The 17,499-nt window shown below is 43.9% G+C and overlaps 1 protein-coding gene across 3 annotated transcripts in view; it reads left to right on the forward strand.

Moving 5' to 3' along the window:
* The first annotated feature begins 6,097 nt into the window (after nucleotides 1-6,097).
* The window catches only part of SNX3 (sorting nexin 3), a 51,630-nt gene continuing 40,228 nt past the window's right edge, over nucleotides 6,098-17,499 (forward strand). For 2 of the 3 annotated variants that reach the window (XM_031666845.1, XM_009206303.4), the window contains exon 1: nucleotides 6,098-6,600. In XM_031666845.1, coding sequence (XP_031522705.1) covers nucleotides 6,439-6,600 — 162 coding nt within the window. In that variant the 5' untranslated portion in view covers nucleotides 6,098-6,438. The remainder of the gene's footprint in view (nucleotides 6,601-17,499) is intronic. The other variant, NM_001168987.1, reaches the window with a different exon arrangement.

Genomic DNA, 17,499 nt, shown 5'->3' on the forward strand with positions numbered 1-17,499 from the left:
AATCCCAATTAATTAATTAATTATTATTATTATTTTTTGAGGTGGAGTGTCACTCTGTCACCCAAGCTGGAGTACAGTGGTGTGATCTCGGCTCACTGCATCATGCACCTCCCAGGTTCAAGCAATTCTCCTGCCTCAGCCTCCCAAGTAGCTAGGATTACAGGTGCATGCCACTGCGCCAGGCTAATTTTTGTACTTTTAGTACAGACAGGGTTTCACCATGTTGACTAGGCTGGTCTCGAACTCCTTATCTCAAGTTATTCGCCTACCCTGGCCTTCCAAAGTGCTGGGATTACAGGCAAGAGCCACTGTGCTCAGCCAGGAATGGATAATCTTTTTTTTTTTTTTGAGACGGAGTTTCACTCTTATTGCTCAGGCTGGAGTGCAATGGCACGATCTCAGCTCACTGCAACCTCCACCTCCTGGGTTCAAGTGATTCTCCTGCCCCAGCCTCCTGAGTAGCTGGGATTACAGGCACGTGCCACCACTCCCAGCTAAGGAATGGATAATCTTAATGGCCAGAGCCTTCAAACTGTGATAATTAATATTCTACTCAAGGGACATACCTTTCAGGATGCCCACAGCAAAACCAGTACACAGACAACTTACTTGTTTTAGAATTAGGCCATTAAGGAAAACAGAAAATTGATGATAGTTTTCTAACATTTTACCTCCTCCTTAGAATATGTTTGTCTCTTCTCCTCCTACCTCCACTTCAATTGCCACCCTCTTAAGCTACCAGCGCTAATACCCTGGTGTATATCCTTCTATACTTCTCCCCATGCACATATAAACATATACAAATATAAATGTAGGGTGATAGGGTGGGTTTTTTTGTTTGTTTGTTTTGAGACAGAGTCTCACTCTGTCAACCAGGTTGGAGTGCAGTGGCGTGATCTTGGCTCACTGCAACCTCTGTCTCCCGGGTTCAAGCAATTCTCTTGCCTCAGCCTCCCTAGTAGCTGGGATTACAGGTATGTGCCACCATGCCCAGCTAATAATTTTTTTGTATTTTTAGCAGAGGCTGGGTTTCACCATGTTGGCCAGGCTGGTCTCAAACTCCGGACCTCAAATGATCCACCTGCCTCAGCCTCCTAAAGTGCTGGGATTACAGGCATGAGCCACTCTGGCTGGCCTACTGATAGGGTTTTGTTTGTTTACCCAAATGGACCATAGCAGACAGATTATTTTGTGATCCTCACTTACCAGTATCATGGTCTCTAGTAGTCTAGTGGCTAGGATTCAGTGCTTTCACCAATACATCAGGATATTCCCCCTCTAATTCTAATAACTAAAAAATAGATTATTCTAATAAATGAAAATATAACTAGTTAATTTACTTTAATCATTATACAATTTCCCACAGTTTAAATATACTATAATTCAAGCATTTTCTTTTTCTTCTTTTCTTTCTTGAGACAAGGTCTTTGTCTGTTATCTAGGCTGGAGTAGAGTGGCATGATCATATACTTACCAATATACTTACCAATATTTTATGCAGCCTCAACCTCCTGGGCTCAAGCAATCCTCTCACCTCAGCCTCCCAAGTAGTTGGGACTACATGCACACACCAGCATGCCCTGCAATTTTTAAATTTTTTGTAGAGATAGAGTCTCCCTATGTTGGTCTTGACAAGTGATCTCCCTGACCTGGCCTCCCAAAGTGCTGGGATTACAGGTATGAGCCATTGCCCAGCCTAATTCAAGCATTTGTAAAAACTGATACGCCTTGGAGCTGTTTCCAGTTTTTGCCACTACAAACAAAGATGTGATAAACATCCTTGCCCTTACAACCTTGTGTACCATGGACTCTTGCAGCAAAAGTTAGATTTGCAGGTAAAACTACTCTAATAGTCTTACTTTTGATAAATATCATCAAATTACTTTTCCAAAAGGATGTAACAATTCATACTCATGTCATCAAAATATGAATGCCTGTTTTCTTACTTTCCTACTGTGTGCTTCTGTTCATTTGGATTTTTGTCATTCTGATAGACAGAAAAAAGTATTCATGTTTAATGTGCATTTATATGATTAGTAAGTTTGAGTATAGTGGCAGTTGAAGTGGAGGTATGAGGAGAAGACATGAATATATTCTAACAATGAGCTAAAATGTTAGAAAACTATCATCAATGTTATGTTTTCCTAAAGTGGCCTAATTCTAGAAAAATAAGTTGTCTGTATACTGGTATCGCTGTGGGTGCCCTGAGAGGTGCGTCCTTTGAGTAGAGTATTCATTATCACAGTTTGAAGGCTCTGGCCATTAAGATTATCCATTCGTGTTTATTCTGAGCTCACTAAACAGTCAGCTGATAGTAATTTCATTTCTTTTTTATGCTTATTGTCCATTTGAATTCCTGCCTAAGAGGCAGCATAAAATATTGGTAAGTATATAAATTCTGGAGCTAGTTTTGCCATTTCTTTTTTTTTTTTTTTTTTTTTGAGACGGAGTCTCACTCTTGTCACCCAGGCTGGAGTGTGCAGTGGCGCCATCTCAGCTCACTGCAACCTCCACCTCCCAGGTTCAAGCCATTCTTCTGCCTCAGCCTCTGGAGTAGCTGGGATTACAGGCGCCCAGCTCCATGCCCGGCTATTTTTTTGTATTTTTAGTAGAGACAGGGTTTCACCATGTTGGCCAGGCTGGTCTTGAACTTCTGACCTCAGGTGATCCGCCCATCTCGGCCTCCCAAAGTGCTGGGATTACAGGCGTGAGTCACCGTGCCCAGCCGAGTTTTGCCATTTCTGAACGATAAAACCTTTGGGCCAGGTGCAGTGGCTCACACCTGTAATCCCAGCACTTTGGGAGGCCAAGGTGGGTGGATCACAAGGTCAGGAGTCCGAGACCAGCCTGGCCAACATGGTGAAACCCCGTTTCTACTAAAAACACAAAAATTAGCTGGGCGTGCTGGCGGGCGCCTGTAGTCCTAGCTACTTGGGAGGCTGAGGCAGGAGAATAGCTTGAACCCAGGAGGCAGAGGTAGTGAGCCAAGATCGTGCCACTGCACTTCAGCCTGGGTGACAGAGCAAGACTCCATCTCAAAAAAAAAAAAACTTGACTCATTGCCACCCATCCATCCAAGGTAGGAGTGGGTGAGTAAAACTAACCACACTGAGATTCTAATTGTATTAAGTTATTAATTTTAGATAGAGTGATATTTTTCTGATATTAAGTCCTCCCATCCAGGAACACAGACTCTTTTCTCTTTAGGTTTTGTCTTACATCTTTTAATACAATTTCATAGTTTTAGTCCTATGTTTCCTTTGCTCCCTGTAGCTCCTATCCCTTCCTTCCTAGATATTTTGTACTTCTGGTCATTTGTGAACAGGGTATTTTCTTCTATTTCCATTCTAGCTAGATATTGCCTAGACAAAGGAAAGCTATTATATTCTATATTTCTATTCTGCCACTACATTTTGTTAATTCTAGTAGCTTATTCTTTCTGGATTTGCATTCTAGAAATGCAATCACAATTCCTGAAAAATAAAGATTTTTTTTTTCCTGATATTTACACCAAGAAGGTCTTCTTTGGCTATACAACTGTGCTATGATCCTGTGCTGCTGTCCCTCCTAGCCGCTTCCCCACTGCAGGCATTTGTTCCGGCTGCCCAAGTGTGCCCTGAGTGGCCACCAAGGAATCAGACAGAAGCATTCTATGAGAATATTCTATGATTGCTTTGTTCAGGTGTCACCGATGACAACAAATACAGTAGTTCCTGGTCTCTTAGCTTTCATAGACTTCAATTCAGAGCCATTGATATACATTTCTTGAGCTCACATTTCTAATCATACCAGTCAAATTCCCATTTGGTCTGTTGTATTAGGAGACATGCCCAGCATTAATATCTAATGAGCTTGTCTGTCGCTATCTGTCACATTATTCAGTTTTGTCTCATAGCACCAATCATATTGGCAGGTGTATTATTTACTGATTTGTCTCCCTAAGATAGACTATATACTAGGTTATAAACCTGACTTATCTACCCTTTAATCTCTAGCACCTAGAATGAAAACATCTAATAGGCCTTCAACAAATATTTGTTGAATGAATAAATGAATGTTGTTTTCTGGAAAATAATATACATTGTATTTAAGTAATTTCTTTTTCTTTTCTTTTCTTTTTTTTTTTTTGAGACGGAGTTTTGCTCTTGTTGTCCAGGCTGTAGTGCAATGGCATGATCTCGGCTCACCACAATCTCCACCGCCCAGATTCAAGCAATTCTCCTGCCTCAGCTTCCCGAGTAGCTGGGATTACAGGCATGTGCTACCACGCCTGGCTAATTTTATATTTTTAGTAGAGACGGGGTTTCTCCATGTTGGTCAGGCTGGTCTCGAACTCCCGACCTGAGGTGATCCGCCCGCCTCGGCCTCTGAGAGTGCTGGGATTACAAGAGTAAACCACCGCACCCGGCCAAGTAATTTCTTTTTATTCCAGTGTTTCTTAGTGTTATTAAGAATGGTTGCTGTTGGCCGGGCACTGTGGCTCACGCCTGTACTACCAGCACTTTGGGAGGCTGAGGCAGGCGGATCGGCTGATGTTAGGAGTTCGAGACCAGCCCGGCCAACAAGGCGAAACCCCGTTTCTACTAAAAATACACAAAAGTTAGCTGGGTGTCGTGGCGCACGCCTGTAATCCCAGCTACTCGGGAGGCTGAGGCAGGAGAATCGCTTGAATCCGGAAGGTGGAGATTGCAGTAAGACAAGATGCGCCACTGCACTCCAGTCTGAACGACACAGCGAGACTCCGTCTCAAAAAAAAAAAAAAAAAAAAAAAAAGAAAGAAAGAAAGAAAAGAAAAGAAAAGAAAATTTCAGTTCAAGGGATCAAGGGACAGATCAGGCTGAGCACGGTGGCTTATGCCTGCCATCTCAGTACTTATGGTAGGCTGCGGCGGGAGGATCACTTTGATGCTAGGAGTTGGAGACCAGCCTGGAAATCATAGTGAGATCCCGTCTCCACAAATAATTACTAATAACTTAAAATATAAAAAAATGGGGGAGAGGGGAAGATCAGGTTAAAGTAATTATAGGATTAAACTTGACATATTAAAAAATGCAGAAATAGTTGTGAGACCATACCATTAAGAGGGATAACTCTCTGGACAAAGAGAGAAAAATGTATCGTATCTCAACATTTAAAATCTGCATTTCCCATTAGACCATGAGAGATGAACTAGGACCTAATTCCTAATTAACTGGGTTTTCTCCCCGTTTCTTTTTTTTTTTTTTGAGACGAAGTCTCACTCTATTGCCCAGGCTGGAGTGCAACGGCACGATCTCGGCTCACTGCAACTTCCGCCTCCTGGGTTCAAGCGATTCTCCTGCCTCAGCCTCCTAAGTAGCTGGGATTACAGGCGCACACCACCACGCCCAGCTAATTTTGCATTTTTAAGTAGAGATGGGGTTTCACTATGTGGGCAAGGCTAGTCTCGAACTCCTGACCTCGTGATCCGCCCGCCTCGGCCTCCCAAAGTGCTGGGATTACAGGCATAAGCCACCGTGCCCGGCCTTCCTCCCCGTTTCTTAAAAAGGCTTATGTGAGTTGCATTTCCAGTCCTGTAGAGGTACGTTTAATACTTTCAAAAAAAAAAAAAAAACTTACCAGGACTTCGTGAGAAATGAAAGCGGACATCCAAGGCAGCTTGCAGCCGGTCTACTGTTACTTTGTTTTAGCGGGCCGACCTGTCTCCAAATATGGTTTGACCATAATGCTAGGATTTACCTAGGGCTTTTGTTTTTATTTCACTCCCACACTTTACTGGTTTCAACTTATCAATTCAGATGGGTGTCTGGTGGAACGCTCAGGTTTATGGCAAAATCATTTCAGGCATTTGTTTAACCCTCTCCAGAAAGGCATTTACAAGGGTTCACTGTTGGTACAGTTAGTAGGGGCAGTTTTGTTTCGATTTGCTGGCGAATCTCTAAAATCTCCCCGTTTAACTTTCGCCCGCAATTCCTAACGCCGCGAAGGCCGTTTCCGGCGGTCTGCCCCGCCGCAGGCCGAGGCTGGCGCACAGAGACAGGAAGCACCGCCCCTCGGCGTCTCGGTCCTCGCTTCATCGGCCGCAGCCCCGCGGCGGCGGCGCTCGCGGTGCGTTGTGGGCGCTGTAGTCCGGCCGGAACCTGTTTGCAACCGCGAGTCCCATGACACCGCTTCTCCTCACAGCCCAACCCGCAGTGCCCCTCCCTAGCTTCGGCGGGTCCTCCCGGGACCCGAGCGCGGCGTTCCAGCGAGTCAGCTGTTTCTCCCCTGGGCTCGGACGCGGAAGCTTGAGGGGCGCGGGGAGGAGCTTCGCGTGCGGGGTGAACGCCCGCTCTACGTGCTCGTTCGCTTCGCGACCGCTGCGCGCGAGCCCCGTGTCCCCACGGCGGGCAGCAGCGGCGGCGGAGGCTGAACGCGGAGGGGGCGGAGGGAGCCCGCGGCGGCGGCGGCTATAGCGAAATGGCGGAGACCGTGGCTGACACCCGGCGGCTGATCACCAAGCCGCAGAACCTGAATGATGCCTATGGACCCCCCAGCAACTTCCTCGAGATCGATGTGAGCAACCCGCAGACGGTGGGGGTCGGCCGGGGCCGCTTCACCACTTACGAAATCAGGGTCAAGGTGAGGCCGTCTTTCCCCTCTCCCAAGAAACCCCTCCCGCTGGCTCTGGTCACCCCCCACTCGGCCCAGGAGTGAACCTCCGCGGGCAGCCACAGCCGCCCAGGCCGGGAGCCCCCTTGCAGAGGCTGGCCGGGGTCGTGAGCCAGGGCCCCTCTTCCTGTAGGGCTGGTGTGGGGGGCTGCAGAGCGAGCCCGGCGCCCTAGCACTTGGAGAAGGTGCTCGAAGAGGAGGGCGTGGGTTGAGCGCCGCTTGCCCCTCCAGCAGCTGATCTGGGAATGACATTTGAGTTGGAAAGGGGTAGATCTTTCGAGAACACATCCCTTCACTGGGAAGGGAAGGAGATGTTGACTGAGAGAAGGGGCTTGCGCAAAGTTAAAGCCTTTTCCCAGTTTTCTCTTCCTGGAGACTTCCCAGAGGTAGCAAGCCAAGCCCGCTGCTCCAGGCCCTTCCCGAGCTACTAAAGTAACCTAGGTTGTGTAGTCTTCTAAACGGGACTTAATGAAAGTTCACAGAAGCCTGACGATTTTTGATAGGGCTGAGCCAGACCAGAAGGGTGATTGGACATGGTTGACTTAAGCACTTTGGGCCACCGCCCTGCTAAAGGCTGAAGTGTGGTGTCACTTACCTCATAATCCAAAACTACAGTTGCTTTAAGAAAAGCCTATTTATTTAGAGATCTTGCTGTCTTAATTCGAGATTTGCATTTAACTGAATGAAGAAATCAACAGAAATAAAATATACCTAATTTCACAACTAGTGTTTGTTGGCAATAAATAATTCAGATGATTTGAAAGATATTGAAAATAGTGCTTCACTTTCACTCTATAGTTAAGTATTAAAGAATTTGCCCATGTATGGAAGCATCTTTAAAAATTAATTACATTAACTTAAAGATGACAGCAAATTACTTTATTAAAAATTAAGTATGAGGATTTTGCCTTTAATCAAAATTTATATGACAAGCTACTATTAACATTTAAGTGAAATAATTTCTCATTAACTTACGCACTTTGTGTCGTAAAAAACACAAAACGTGAACTTTGCCATCCTAACCATTTTTAAGTGGACAGCTCATTAGTATATTCACTTAAGTTGTGAAACTTAAGTATTTTTTAAAAATGATTCTTATGTAGTTAGTATTGATTTTAAAAAATTAAACTTTAAAATATGAAACGAATAGTTTACTGTTTCAAGCCACTGTTGTCTTCTTATGGATGTGTAAAATGTGAATCATAGGCCGGGCGCGGTGACTCACGCCTGTAATCCCAGCACTTTGGGAGGACCAGATGGGCGGAACACCGAGGTTGGGAGTTCGACACCAGCCTGATCAGCATGGAGAAACCCTATCTGTACTAGAAATACAAAATTAGCCGGGTGTGGTGGCGCGTGCCTGTAATCCTAGCTACTCGGGAGGCTGAGGCTGGAGAATCGCTTGATCTAGGGAGGCAGAGGTTGCAGTGAGTCTAGATCGGGCCATTGCATTCCAGCCTGGGCAACAAGAGCGAAACCCTGTCTCTAAATAAATGAATAAAAATTGAATCATAGGCTATGTTGCCATAGGGAAACTGCAAAATCCAGTCTCCAGTACACCTGGGGAACTACATTCCCACATGAACTTAGCGGAAAAGTGAATGTTTTTCTAATTGTCTGTAATACCTGACAGATGGTTCACTAAAAAGAACTTCCTCTTTTGCCCTATACACCAGTGTTTTCTTTTTTTTTTTTTCTCTTGTGCTAAAACAGAACTTGGTATTCTTGTTTCTAGACTTCCATAGCAGGTACTTCCTGTCACAAAATTGAATTGGAATATCCTGCCTACACTTCCTCCACTTACTAACTGAGTTTATCTTGCCGAGTGCATTATATTAAATGGATTCTAGTATAATAACTTAATCCTCTTTTTTTTTTTTTTTTTTTTTGTAAATACAACTAATACCTTAGCAAATAACTGATGTGACACTTAAAAATGGTTTTTGGGCGTGGCGCAGTGGCTCACGCCTCTCGTCCCAGCACTGTGGGAGGCTGAGGCTGGTGGATCCCTTGAGCTCTGAAGTTTGAGACCAGCCTGGGCAACACGTTGAAACCCCTTCTCCACAAAAAAAGAAATTAGCTGGGCATGGTAGTGCGCATGCCTGAGGTCGCAGCTACTCCGGAGGCTGAGGTGGGAGCATCACTTGAGCCCAGAATAGTCATTTGTATGTTAAATAAAATAATTTTTTTTTTTTTTTTTGAGATGGAGTCTTGCTCTGTCGCCCAGGTTGGAGTGCAGTGGCGCTATTTGGGCTCACAGCAACCTCCGCCTCCCAGGTTCAAGCAATTCTCCTGCCTCAGCCTCCTGAGTAGCTGGGATTACAGGCATAAGCCACCATGTCTGGCTAATTTTTGTATTTTTAGTAGAGATGGGGTTTCACCCTGTTGGTCAGGCTGGTCTTGAACTCCTGACCTCGTTATACACCTGCCTTGGCTTCCCAAAGTGCTGGGATTACAGACATGAACCACTGCGCCCGGCCTGAAAATAATCTTTTTTAAGAATGATTAATGAGTCAGAGAACTAACAAATTATACACTTACTTTGGTTTGTATTTTTGTATAAACCAACTCACTGGGTGTTAATAGCTGTTAACAGTCGTAAATGCAGGTGCCTATATGAAAACCTAATTGAGTTTTTAATGCATGAAATGCCTTTGGATTTCTTTCTTTCTTTTTTTTTTTTTTTTTTTTTTGAGACGGAGTCTTGCTCTGTCGCCAGGCTGGAGTGCAGTGGCGCAATCTCGGCCCACTGCAACCTCTGCCTCCCGAGTTAAAGCCATTCTCCTGCCTCAGCCACCCAAGTAGCTGGAACTACAGGCATGCGCCACCATGCCCAGCTAATTTTTGTACTTTTAGTAGACATGGGGTTTCACTGTGTTGACCAGAATGGTCTGGATCCCTTGACCTCATGATTCATCCGCCTTTGCCTCCCAAAGTGCTGGGATTACAGGCGTGAGCCCCCACACCCGGCCTGGATTTCTTTTAGTATGTAATGTGTTAGCTTAAAACTAAGGACACTATATAGTAAGGAAATTAGCCCTTATTTGAGCAGCATATGATTTTTTTAGCGTAATTATAGTCTTGCGTTAAGGCAGAGTGGCTATGACATGAATAGTTTAATATTTTGTAATTTTTTTTTTTTCTTGAAATAAGAGTCCCGCTCTGTAGCCCAGGCTGGAATGCAGTGGCGTGATCATGGCTCACTGCAGTCTCAAACTTCAGGGCTCAAGTGTTACCCCCGCCTCAGCCTCCCAGGTAGCTGGGGACTACAGGGTGCTACTACCCCTGGCTAATTTTTTTTTTTTGTCAGTTGAAACTTGCTATGTTGCCCATGATGGTCTTGAACTCCTGGCCTCAAGTGACCCTGCCCCACTCAGCCTCCCAGTGTTGGAATTACGGGCATGAGCCACCCCACCCAGCCCTGCAATTTTATTATTCTCTAAACTGTTGCTGCTCTCCCTAACCCCTACTGACTACCTTTTGCTATTGAATTTGCTATATGGAAAACCATTTTATGTTCCAGAATTTGAACTTTTAAACTATCTTACAGTTACTGTCTTATTCTGGTCTTGAGAACAATTTTCAGTTTTACAGGATCTGATTGAAATTACTCTAATTCACAGGGCAATTTTATCTGGATGGTGGCACTTAGAATGCAAGTTTCCCAATCTCCATTTATCTTTTGGTTTTAGGATAGTGTTTAAGACTATTAGGATCACTTGATTAGTATCTCTGGGCTTTTGAAAATAATTACACAGTGTTATGTTTTTAAAAATTGTTCTAATGGATAGGTACAGCAGAGAGCGCCATAAATGATTAAAGGTTTAGGAAAGTTCAAGGTCTAGAATTATTTAGGCATATTAAAGAGAAGGCTGAAAGTAAAATTCAGTCACTGTTTATAAGTTTGTGCTGTAATGTAACTTTAATATTCTGGAGATTTTTAAATTAATCAAGATCTATTTTACCTGGAGACCACTGTTTTGAACAGGAATGGAATTAGAATCTTTCTTGAGCTCTGACATAGTCCTCAGTTCAAAGAACAGATTTAGCATTTCCTAGCTGGGTAGGGTACAAAATCAAAGCTCCACTTCCCGTCTGTGAAATAGGTGTGCTAATAATAGTACCTACCTCTTAGGACTAAATGGGATAAGGCACATGAATCTTTCTAGCACAGTGCCTGGCACATAATAAGCACGCAGAATTTAGCTCTTTCTGAAGATAGACATTTTCTAAATTAAACGTCAGTGATCAACTACATTTTCTGTGTTAACGTGTGGTTGAGTTACTAAAATTGTTAGATTTTCTTACCAAGAAACCTACTTGTCTTGGAAGTGTACCTTCATTAAGTAAGCATGGTATAAAAAGAAGCTATCTTATTTGGTACTTAACCAAGTAACCTTTGTGTATGTATTTATTTTTTCAAGGCAGGGTCTCCCTCTGACTCTCAGCCTAGAGTGCAATGGTGCAATCACAGCTCACCGAAGCCTTGACCTCCAAGCTCAAATGATCCTCCCAACCTCAGCCTCTCTAGTAGTTAGGACCACAGGCACACACCACCACACCCAGCTAATTTTTAAATTATTTGTAGAGACGAGATCTCACTATGTTGCCCGGGCTGCTCTTGAACTCCTGGGCTCAAGTAATACTCCCACCTCAGCCTCCAAAACTGCTAGGATTATAAGTATGAGCCACCATACCCGGCTGCAAATAATCTTTTAAAGTTGAGCTTTATTAAAGCATAAAGCTGAATAATAACGTTGGCTGGTAAAAATTTTAGCAAGATGCTAAATAAATGTAGCATCTTATCTTGACTGCTTGCCTTTCTAAACTTGTATGTTTTTTCCTCTGGGTCAGTCATCTAATCTTAAATTAGGAGTCATTAATACCCAGATTGGAAGCTGAGAAATAAATTTTAAAATCTTAGACTTAATATTAGGAATTATAAACATGTATTATTGAAGGGCTAAAATATTAATAGTATTTTAAAGATTTGGGGGGTCGGGCATGGCAAATCCTGTATGTAATCCCAGCACTTTGGGAGGCCAAGGTGGGAGGACTACTTGAGCTCAGGTGTTGCCACACGGCCTGGGCAATGCAGTGAGACCCTGTCTCTACAAAAATTTAAAAATTAGCCAGGTGCGGTGGTATGTGCCTGTAGTCCCACCTATGTGGGAGGCTGAAGTGGGAGGATTTCTTGAGCCCAGGAGGAGGTCAAGGCTGCAGTGAGTCATGATCACACCACTGCACTCTAGCCTGGGTGACACAGTGAGACCCTGTCTCTAAAAAAAGAAAAGAAAGGCCAGGCGCGGTGGCTCACGCTTGTAATCCCAGCACTTTGGGAGGCCGAGGCGGGCAGATCACGAGGTCAGGAGATCGAGACCATCCTGGCTAACACGGTGAAACCCCGTCTCTATTAAAAATACAAAAAATTAGCCGGGCGTGGTGGTGGGCGCCTGTAGTCCCAGCTACTCAGGAGGCTGAGGCAGGAGAATGGCGTGAACCCGGGAGGCAGAGCTTGCAGTGAGCCGAGATCGCGCCACTGCACTGTAGCCTGGGCAACAGAGCAAGACTCCATCTCAAAAAAAAAAAAAAAATCAGGACATTTTGATGCCAAAGGACATCTGCAGAAATATCAATTGGCCAATGAGATGTTGTCTGTTATACATGTTCCTGCCAGCTATGGCTGACATATCTAGGATCTCCATCAAGGAGAAGCATGCTATTAGCAGTGAAGATTCTGTTCTTATCTCATCCATCCCTTAAGAGAATGGAGAGTGGGGGAGGAAGACAGTGGCAATTTTAAAGTAGCCCTGTTATATTGAGTTTTTAGGGATTCTGTTCTGTTAAGGGATGTATCATTTGAGTATCTATTATGTGCAAGGCACTGTGCTGTATGTGTAAAATTTAATATTGAGATAACCAAGCAGAGTAGATAATACTCCTGTTTTGCAGATGTAGAAGCCGAAGTCCCAATTGATCCTCATCTCTTGTCCTTTCCTCATTTTGACTCCAGTCCTGAACTGGTATCTCCCAATTAAGCTGAGTTCTTTTGTATCCAGGCCTTTTGCACACACTTCCTCCTCTGTTAAGAACAGGCTTCCTTTAACAGCCTCATCTGGTTACTATGACTTATCCTGCAGGACTCAGCCTTAATGTCCCCTTTTTAGAGATTTTGCTGATCCCTTGACTCTGGACCAGATTTCCTTCCTGTGTGTCCTAGTAGCCTTGTTAGGATTAAATTTGTTTGCTTGTCTTTGGCTTCCTGTAAGTTCCTATCACCCATTATAAGCTCTTAGAGAACAGGGAGTCATAATCACCCTTACTCAATATCTAACACTGCTTGGCACATAGTGAACACTTATAAATAAATGAAGTTTAGGAAAGTTAACTTCCCCAAGGTCCCAGCTATTAAATGGTAAAACTGGGATTTGAACCTAGATTTTTCTGACCTTCAGAGCCCATATTTTTTTTTGAGACAGGTTCTCACTCTTGCCCAAGCTAGAGTGCACGGTGGTGCAATCTCAGCTCATTGCAGCCTCAACCTCCTGGGCTCAGGCAACCCTCCCACCTTCACCTCCTGAGTAATTGGGGCTTCAGGAGCATGCAACTATGCCTGGCTAATTTTTTTGTATTTGTAGAGACAGGGTTTCTCCATGTTGCCCAGGCTTGTCTCAGACAAAGGTTTCACCATGATTGCCCAGAGCCCTCACAGAACATTCATACCACCTGAGGAGCCTTTGAAACCATTCAGGTTTTCTTTTAATTGGGGTGGGGTGGGGTTTGGGCAGTGGTGGGGTTTTTTTTCTTTTTTTTGTCTTTGAGACGGAGTCTTGCTCTGTCACCCAGGCTGGAGTGCAGTGGCACGATCTTGGCTCACTGCAAGTTGCACCTCCCGAGTTCACGCCATTCTCCTGCCTCAGCCTCCTGAGTAGCTGGGACTACAGGTGCCGGCCACCACGCCCAGCTAATTTTTTGTGTTTTTAGTAGAGGTGGGGTTTCACCATGTTAGCCAGGATGGTCTCAATCTCCTGACCTCATGATCCACCCACCTCGGCCTCCAGAAGTGCTGGGATTACAGGCGTGAGCCACCGCGCCTGGCTGGCAGTGGTGGTTTAAAAAGCATCCCAGTAAGGGCACTTTACTGATATGCAGCAAGGATTTCTGCTGCTGTTTATCATGCTCTCTGTCTCACTGAGATAGACAGTAGAGAAGGAGGAGAAATATACATAGAACCACAGTGGTTGGTAGCTTTGATGGGGTTAAAAAAAAAAAAACAGATTCTAAAATAGTAAAACATAAAATGAATAGCAGATCTTGGCAACAGAGAGGAAAACCAGCGACATTTGCCAAAGATAGAAAACTTTTTGGAGGGGAGGCATTTAAATATTAACTGAAAGCATACTGATCTCTACAGCTTAAGGTTTTGGGAAGGAGGGGAGACACAGACTACATCCAGTCAAGCCAGATCTTTTTACCTTTGTCTTGCATCATCCATGTCTACATCTCTATATAATAATCATGAAAGTAAGCCAGAAGTAAAAAACAAAAAAAAAGACAAAAATACATATTCATTTAAGAAAGGGATTTTTTGGAGACAGTGTTATGCTGTGTTGTCGAGGCTGGTCTTGAACTCCTGGGCTGAAGTGAGCCTCCCACCTCAGCCAAGTAGCTGGGATTACTGTTGCATGCCATCAAGCATGCCTCAAAAAAGGAATCTTTTTTTTTTTTTTTTTTTTTTTTTTTTTTTTTTGAGACGGAGTCTCGCTCTGTCGCCCAGGCTGGAGTGCAGTGGCCGGATCTCAGCTCACTGCAAGCTCCGCCTCCCGGGTTCCCGCCATTCTCCTGCCTCAGCCTCCCGAGTAGCTGGGACTACAGGCGCCCGCCACCTCACCCGGCTAATTTTTTTTTATTTTTTAGTAGAGACGGGGTTTCACCGTGTTAGCCAGGATGGTCTCGATCTCCTGACCTCGTGATCCGCCCGTCTCGGCCTCCCAAAGTGCTGGGATTACAGGCTTGAGCCACCGCGCCTGGCCCCCCAAAAAAGGAATCTTTATAAATATTGTCACTTTATACTTTTAAAAGGGGAAAATCTAAAAAAATGCTTTGAACTATCCTGGTGATCACATGTAATAGAAATTTTCCTCTCCTGCTCACCTTCATCATCATGCTTATCTCACCCCTTCCAAAAAGTACTAGACTGTTATTATTAGATACTTTGATGTTTGTACCATGTAATGCTGCTTTCATGTAAACAGAGCCAGCAATTGAATATCAGATAAGAAAGATGGTGTCCAAGAAAATCTTGGAACTGCTATTTTCTTTTTTCCAGAAGTTTATTCCTAGGGCCGGGTGCAGTAGGTAGCTCATGCCTGTAATCCCAGCACTTTGGGAGGCTGAGGTGGGTGGATCACTCGAGATCAGGAGTTCGAGACCAGCCTTACCAACATGGCAAAAACCCATATCTACTAAAATACAAAAATTAGCCAGTGTGGTGGTGCATGCCTATAATCCCAGCTACTCAGGAGGCTGAGGCACAAAGATTGCTTGAACCCTGGAGGCAGAGGATGCAGTCAGTCGAGATTGCACTACCACATTCCATCCTGGGTGGCAGCGAGACTCTGTGCTTAAAAAAAAAAGAGAGAGAGAGAGAGAGAGAAAGCTTATTCTTACGTGTGCAACAGGCTCCAAGACGTTTCATCCTTTGCTTCCTAGGGTGGAAGCAGAAGATTTTATGGTAGGAAATACAGATATTTAAATAGGAATGGGATCAAGGGTCATCATTGCCTCGGGCACAGTGGTTCGTTTTTTGGTTTTTGTTCTTGTTTTCCAGATTTCTCCCTTCTAAGTACTAACCAGGCCCAACCCTACTTAGCTTCTGAGATCAGACGAGCAATTGGGTGCATTCAGGATAGAATGGCCATAGACTTTTGCCAGATTTGTTAATTCCACCTGTCAAGGGAACCCTTCCCCGTCGCCTTTGCTTTTAGCTCCCCAAGTTTTTTCTGCTCCTCTTTTTGTTTCTGCTTGAAATCCTTGTCTTCCTCATACATCTCCTTGGCCTGTTTCTTGTCAGGGGCTTCTTGCCATAGGTGCCTGTCAGGAACGCTGGCCGTGGTGCCTAGCATTCCTTCCCCAGACCCTGCATAGGAAACTGGAACTGCAGTTTACTATTTTGATTCCTTAGTTAAAAGACATAAAGCTTTCAACCAAAGTTCTACTTCGTTTTTTGTTTTTTTAATTTTATTTATTTTTTTAGACAGAGTCTCACTCTGTTGCCCAGACTGGAGTGCAATGGTGCAATCTCAGCTCACTGCAGCCTCCGCCTCTGTGGTTCAAGCAATTCTCGTGCTTCAGCCTCCCAAGTAGCTGGGAGTATACAGGTCGTGCACCGCCATGCCCGGCTAATTTTTGTATTTTTAGTAGAGATGGGGTTTCACCATGTTGCCAAGGCTGGTCTCAAACTCCTGGCCTCAAGTGATCTGCCCACTTCAGCCTCCCAAAATACAGGCGTGAGCCACCACGCCTGGCCACTACTTCTTTAAAGAAATATTTAACTGACAACCTAGGAATTTGGAATGTGTTGGTAAAATGTGATGTTTGCTATAGCTTGCCAGAAAGGTTGTATCAAATAGTATGGAGTTTGGGCTGTTCTCAGATAAAGAAGATAATTTTGTTGTTCTTTTGGTTTTTTCTCCACATGGAGAGGTTTCAGGCACGGTCCAGAGTTAGTATCGTGGCTTGACTATCAGCTTCTAATATATTCACATTCTAGTCAGGGGGAAGGTTTATTTCTGCCCTTGAAGGACACAACCAGGAAGTTGTATTATTTCTGTTTCTGCCCCATTGCCGTACTTAGCTATAAAAGAAGCTGGGAAATTTAACCAGGCAGCCATGTGAAGAAGGGAAGAGTAGATGCTGTTCTTTGCTTTGCCACATTAACAAATGGTTGTGGTTGGCCCTTCTAGGATATGGCTTTAAGCTACACTGTGATCATCTCTTACTCCTTTTTTTTTTTTGCTGATGCCTGGAATTTCGGTTTAGAGTAAGTTCATTTGATTTGCAAGAAATAAAATTGTACTTTCATTAGTTTGGAAGTCTTAAGTGAGTAAGTTTTGATTCTTTCATGATAATTTTGTTAAGTTGAGAAAAAAGGCAAGCATGAAGACATGGCATATCTGATAGGGGTATACCTTGAGCTTGGGCTAGAGATTCTAAAAATAGTTGATTAACCTTTTTTTCCCCTTCCAAGGCTGCTTAAAACTATATTGGTTTTACTTAGGCCCACCATTGAAGTTGCTGACATTGAATGATGGGAGTATATAATTTGAGCCACCAAAATAAATGAGGCCAGTGTCTCTTAGCAGAGAATCACTTAATCTCCTAGCAGAGAAGTAGATAATTACTTAAAATAATTTCGTAAAGTTACTTTGTGTCCAGCAGTATCGGAATGGTCATTCCATAATTATTTGTTCTGTAAACTTAGATTTTATCACTGATGGAGCATTTCTTTTGGCTTTCGTAAAGTTATTTTAGCACCTGTCACCTATAGCTTGTTTGCTTTCTGTTTTTTCTAGTCCTGCCCTTGTGGAATGACCTTCTCTGTTGTACAATAAGTCTCATCCATACTGAGAAACAGTATGTGTCTGGTCTTGGTATCTCACCCCTCTCTTGTGTTGACTTTACTGGTTATCTTCAAGTGGAAACAAGTAGAGAAAAATCTTGTCAGCTAGGCATGTATGTGTATATCACCAGGTCTTGTCTTAAATTTACACCCAAAGATTCCCCTGTGGTATATAACTGAGGACATTCGTAGGACACTAAGGAGTATAGATAGAGCAGGGGTTGGCAAACTGTGGGCTTACCTTTTTA

The sequence above is a fragment of the Papio anubis genome, chromosome 6 (assembly GCF_008728515.1).
Source record: "Papio anubis isolate 15944 chromosome 6, Panubis1.0, whole genome shotgun sequence".
Lineage (NCBI taxonomy): Eukaryota > Metazoa > Chordata > Mammalia > Primates > Cercopithecidae > Papio > Papio anubis.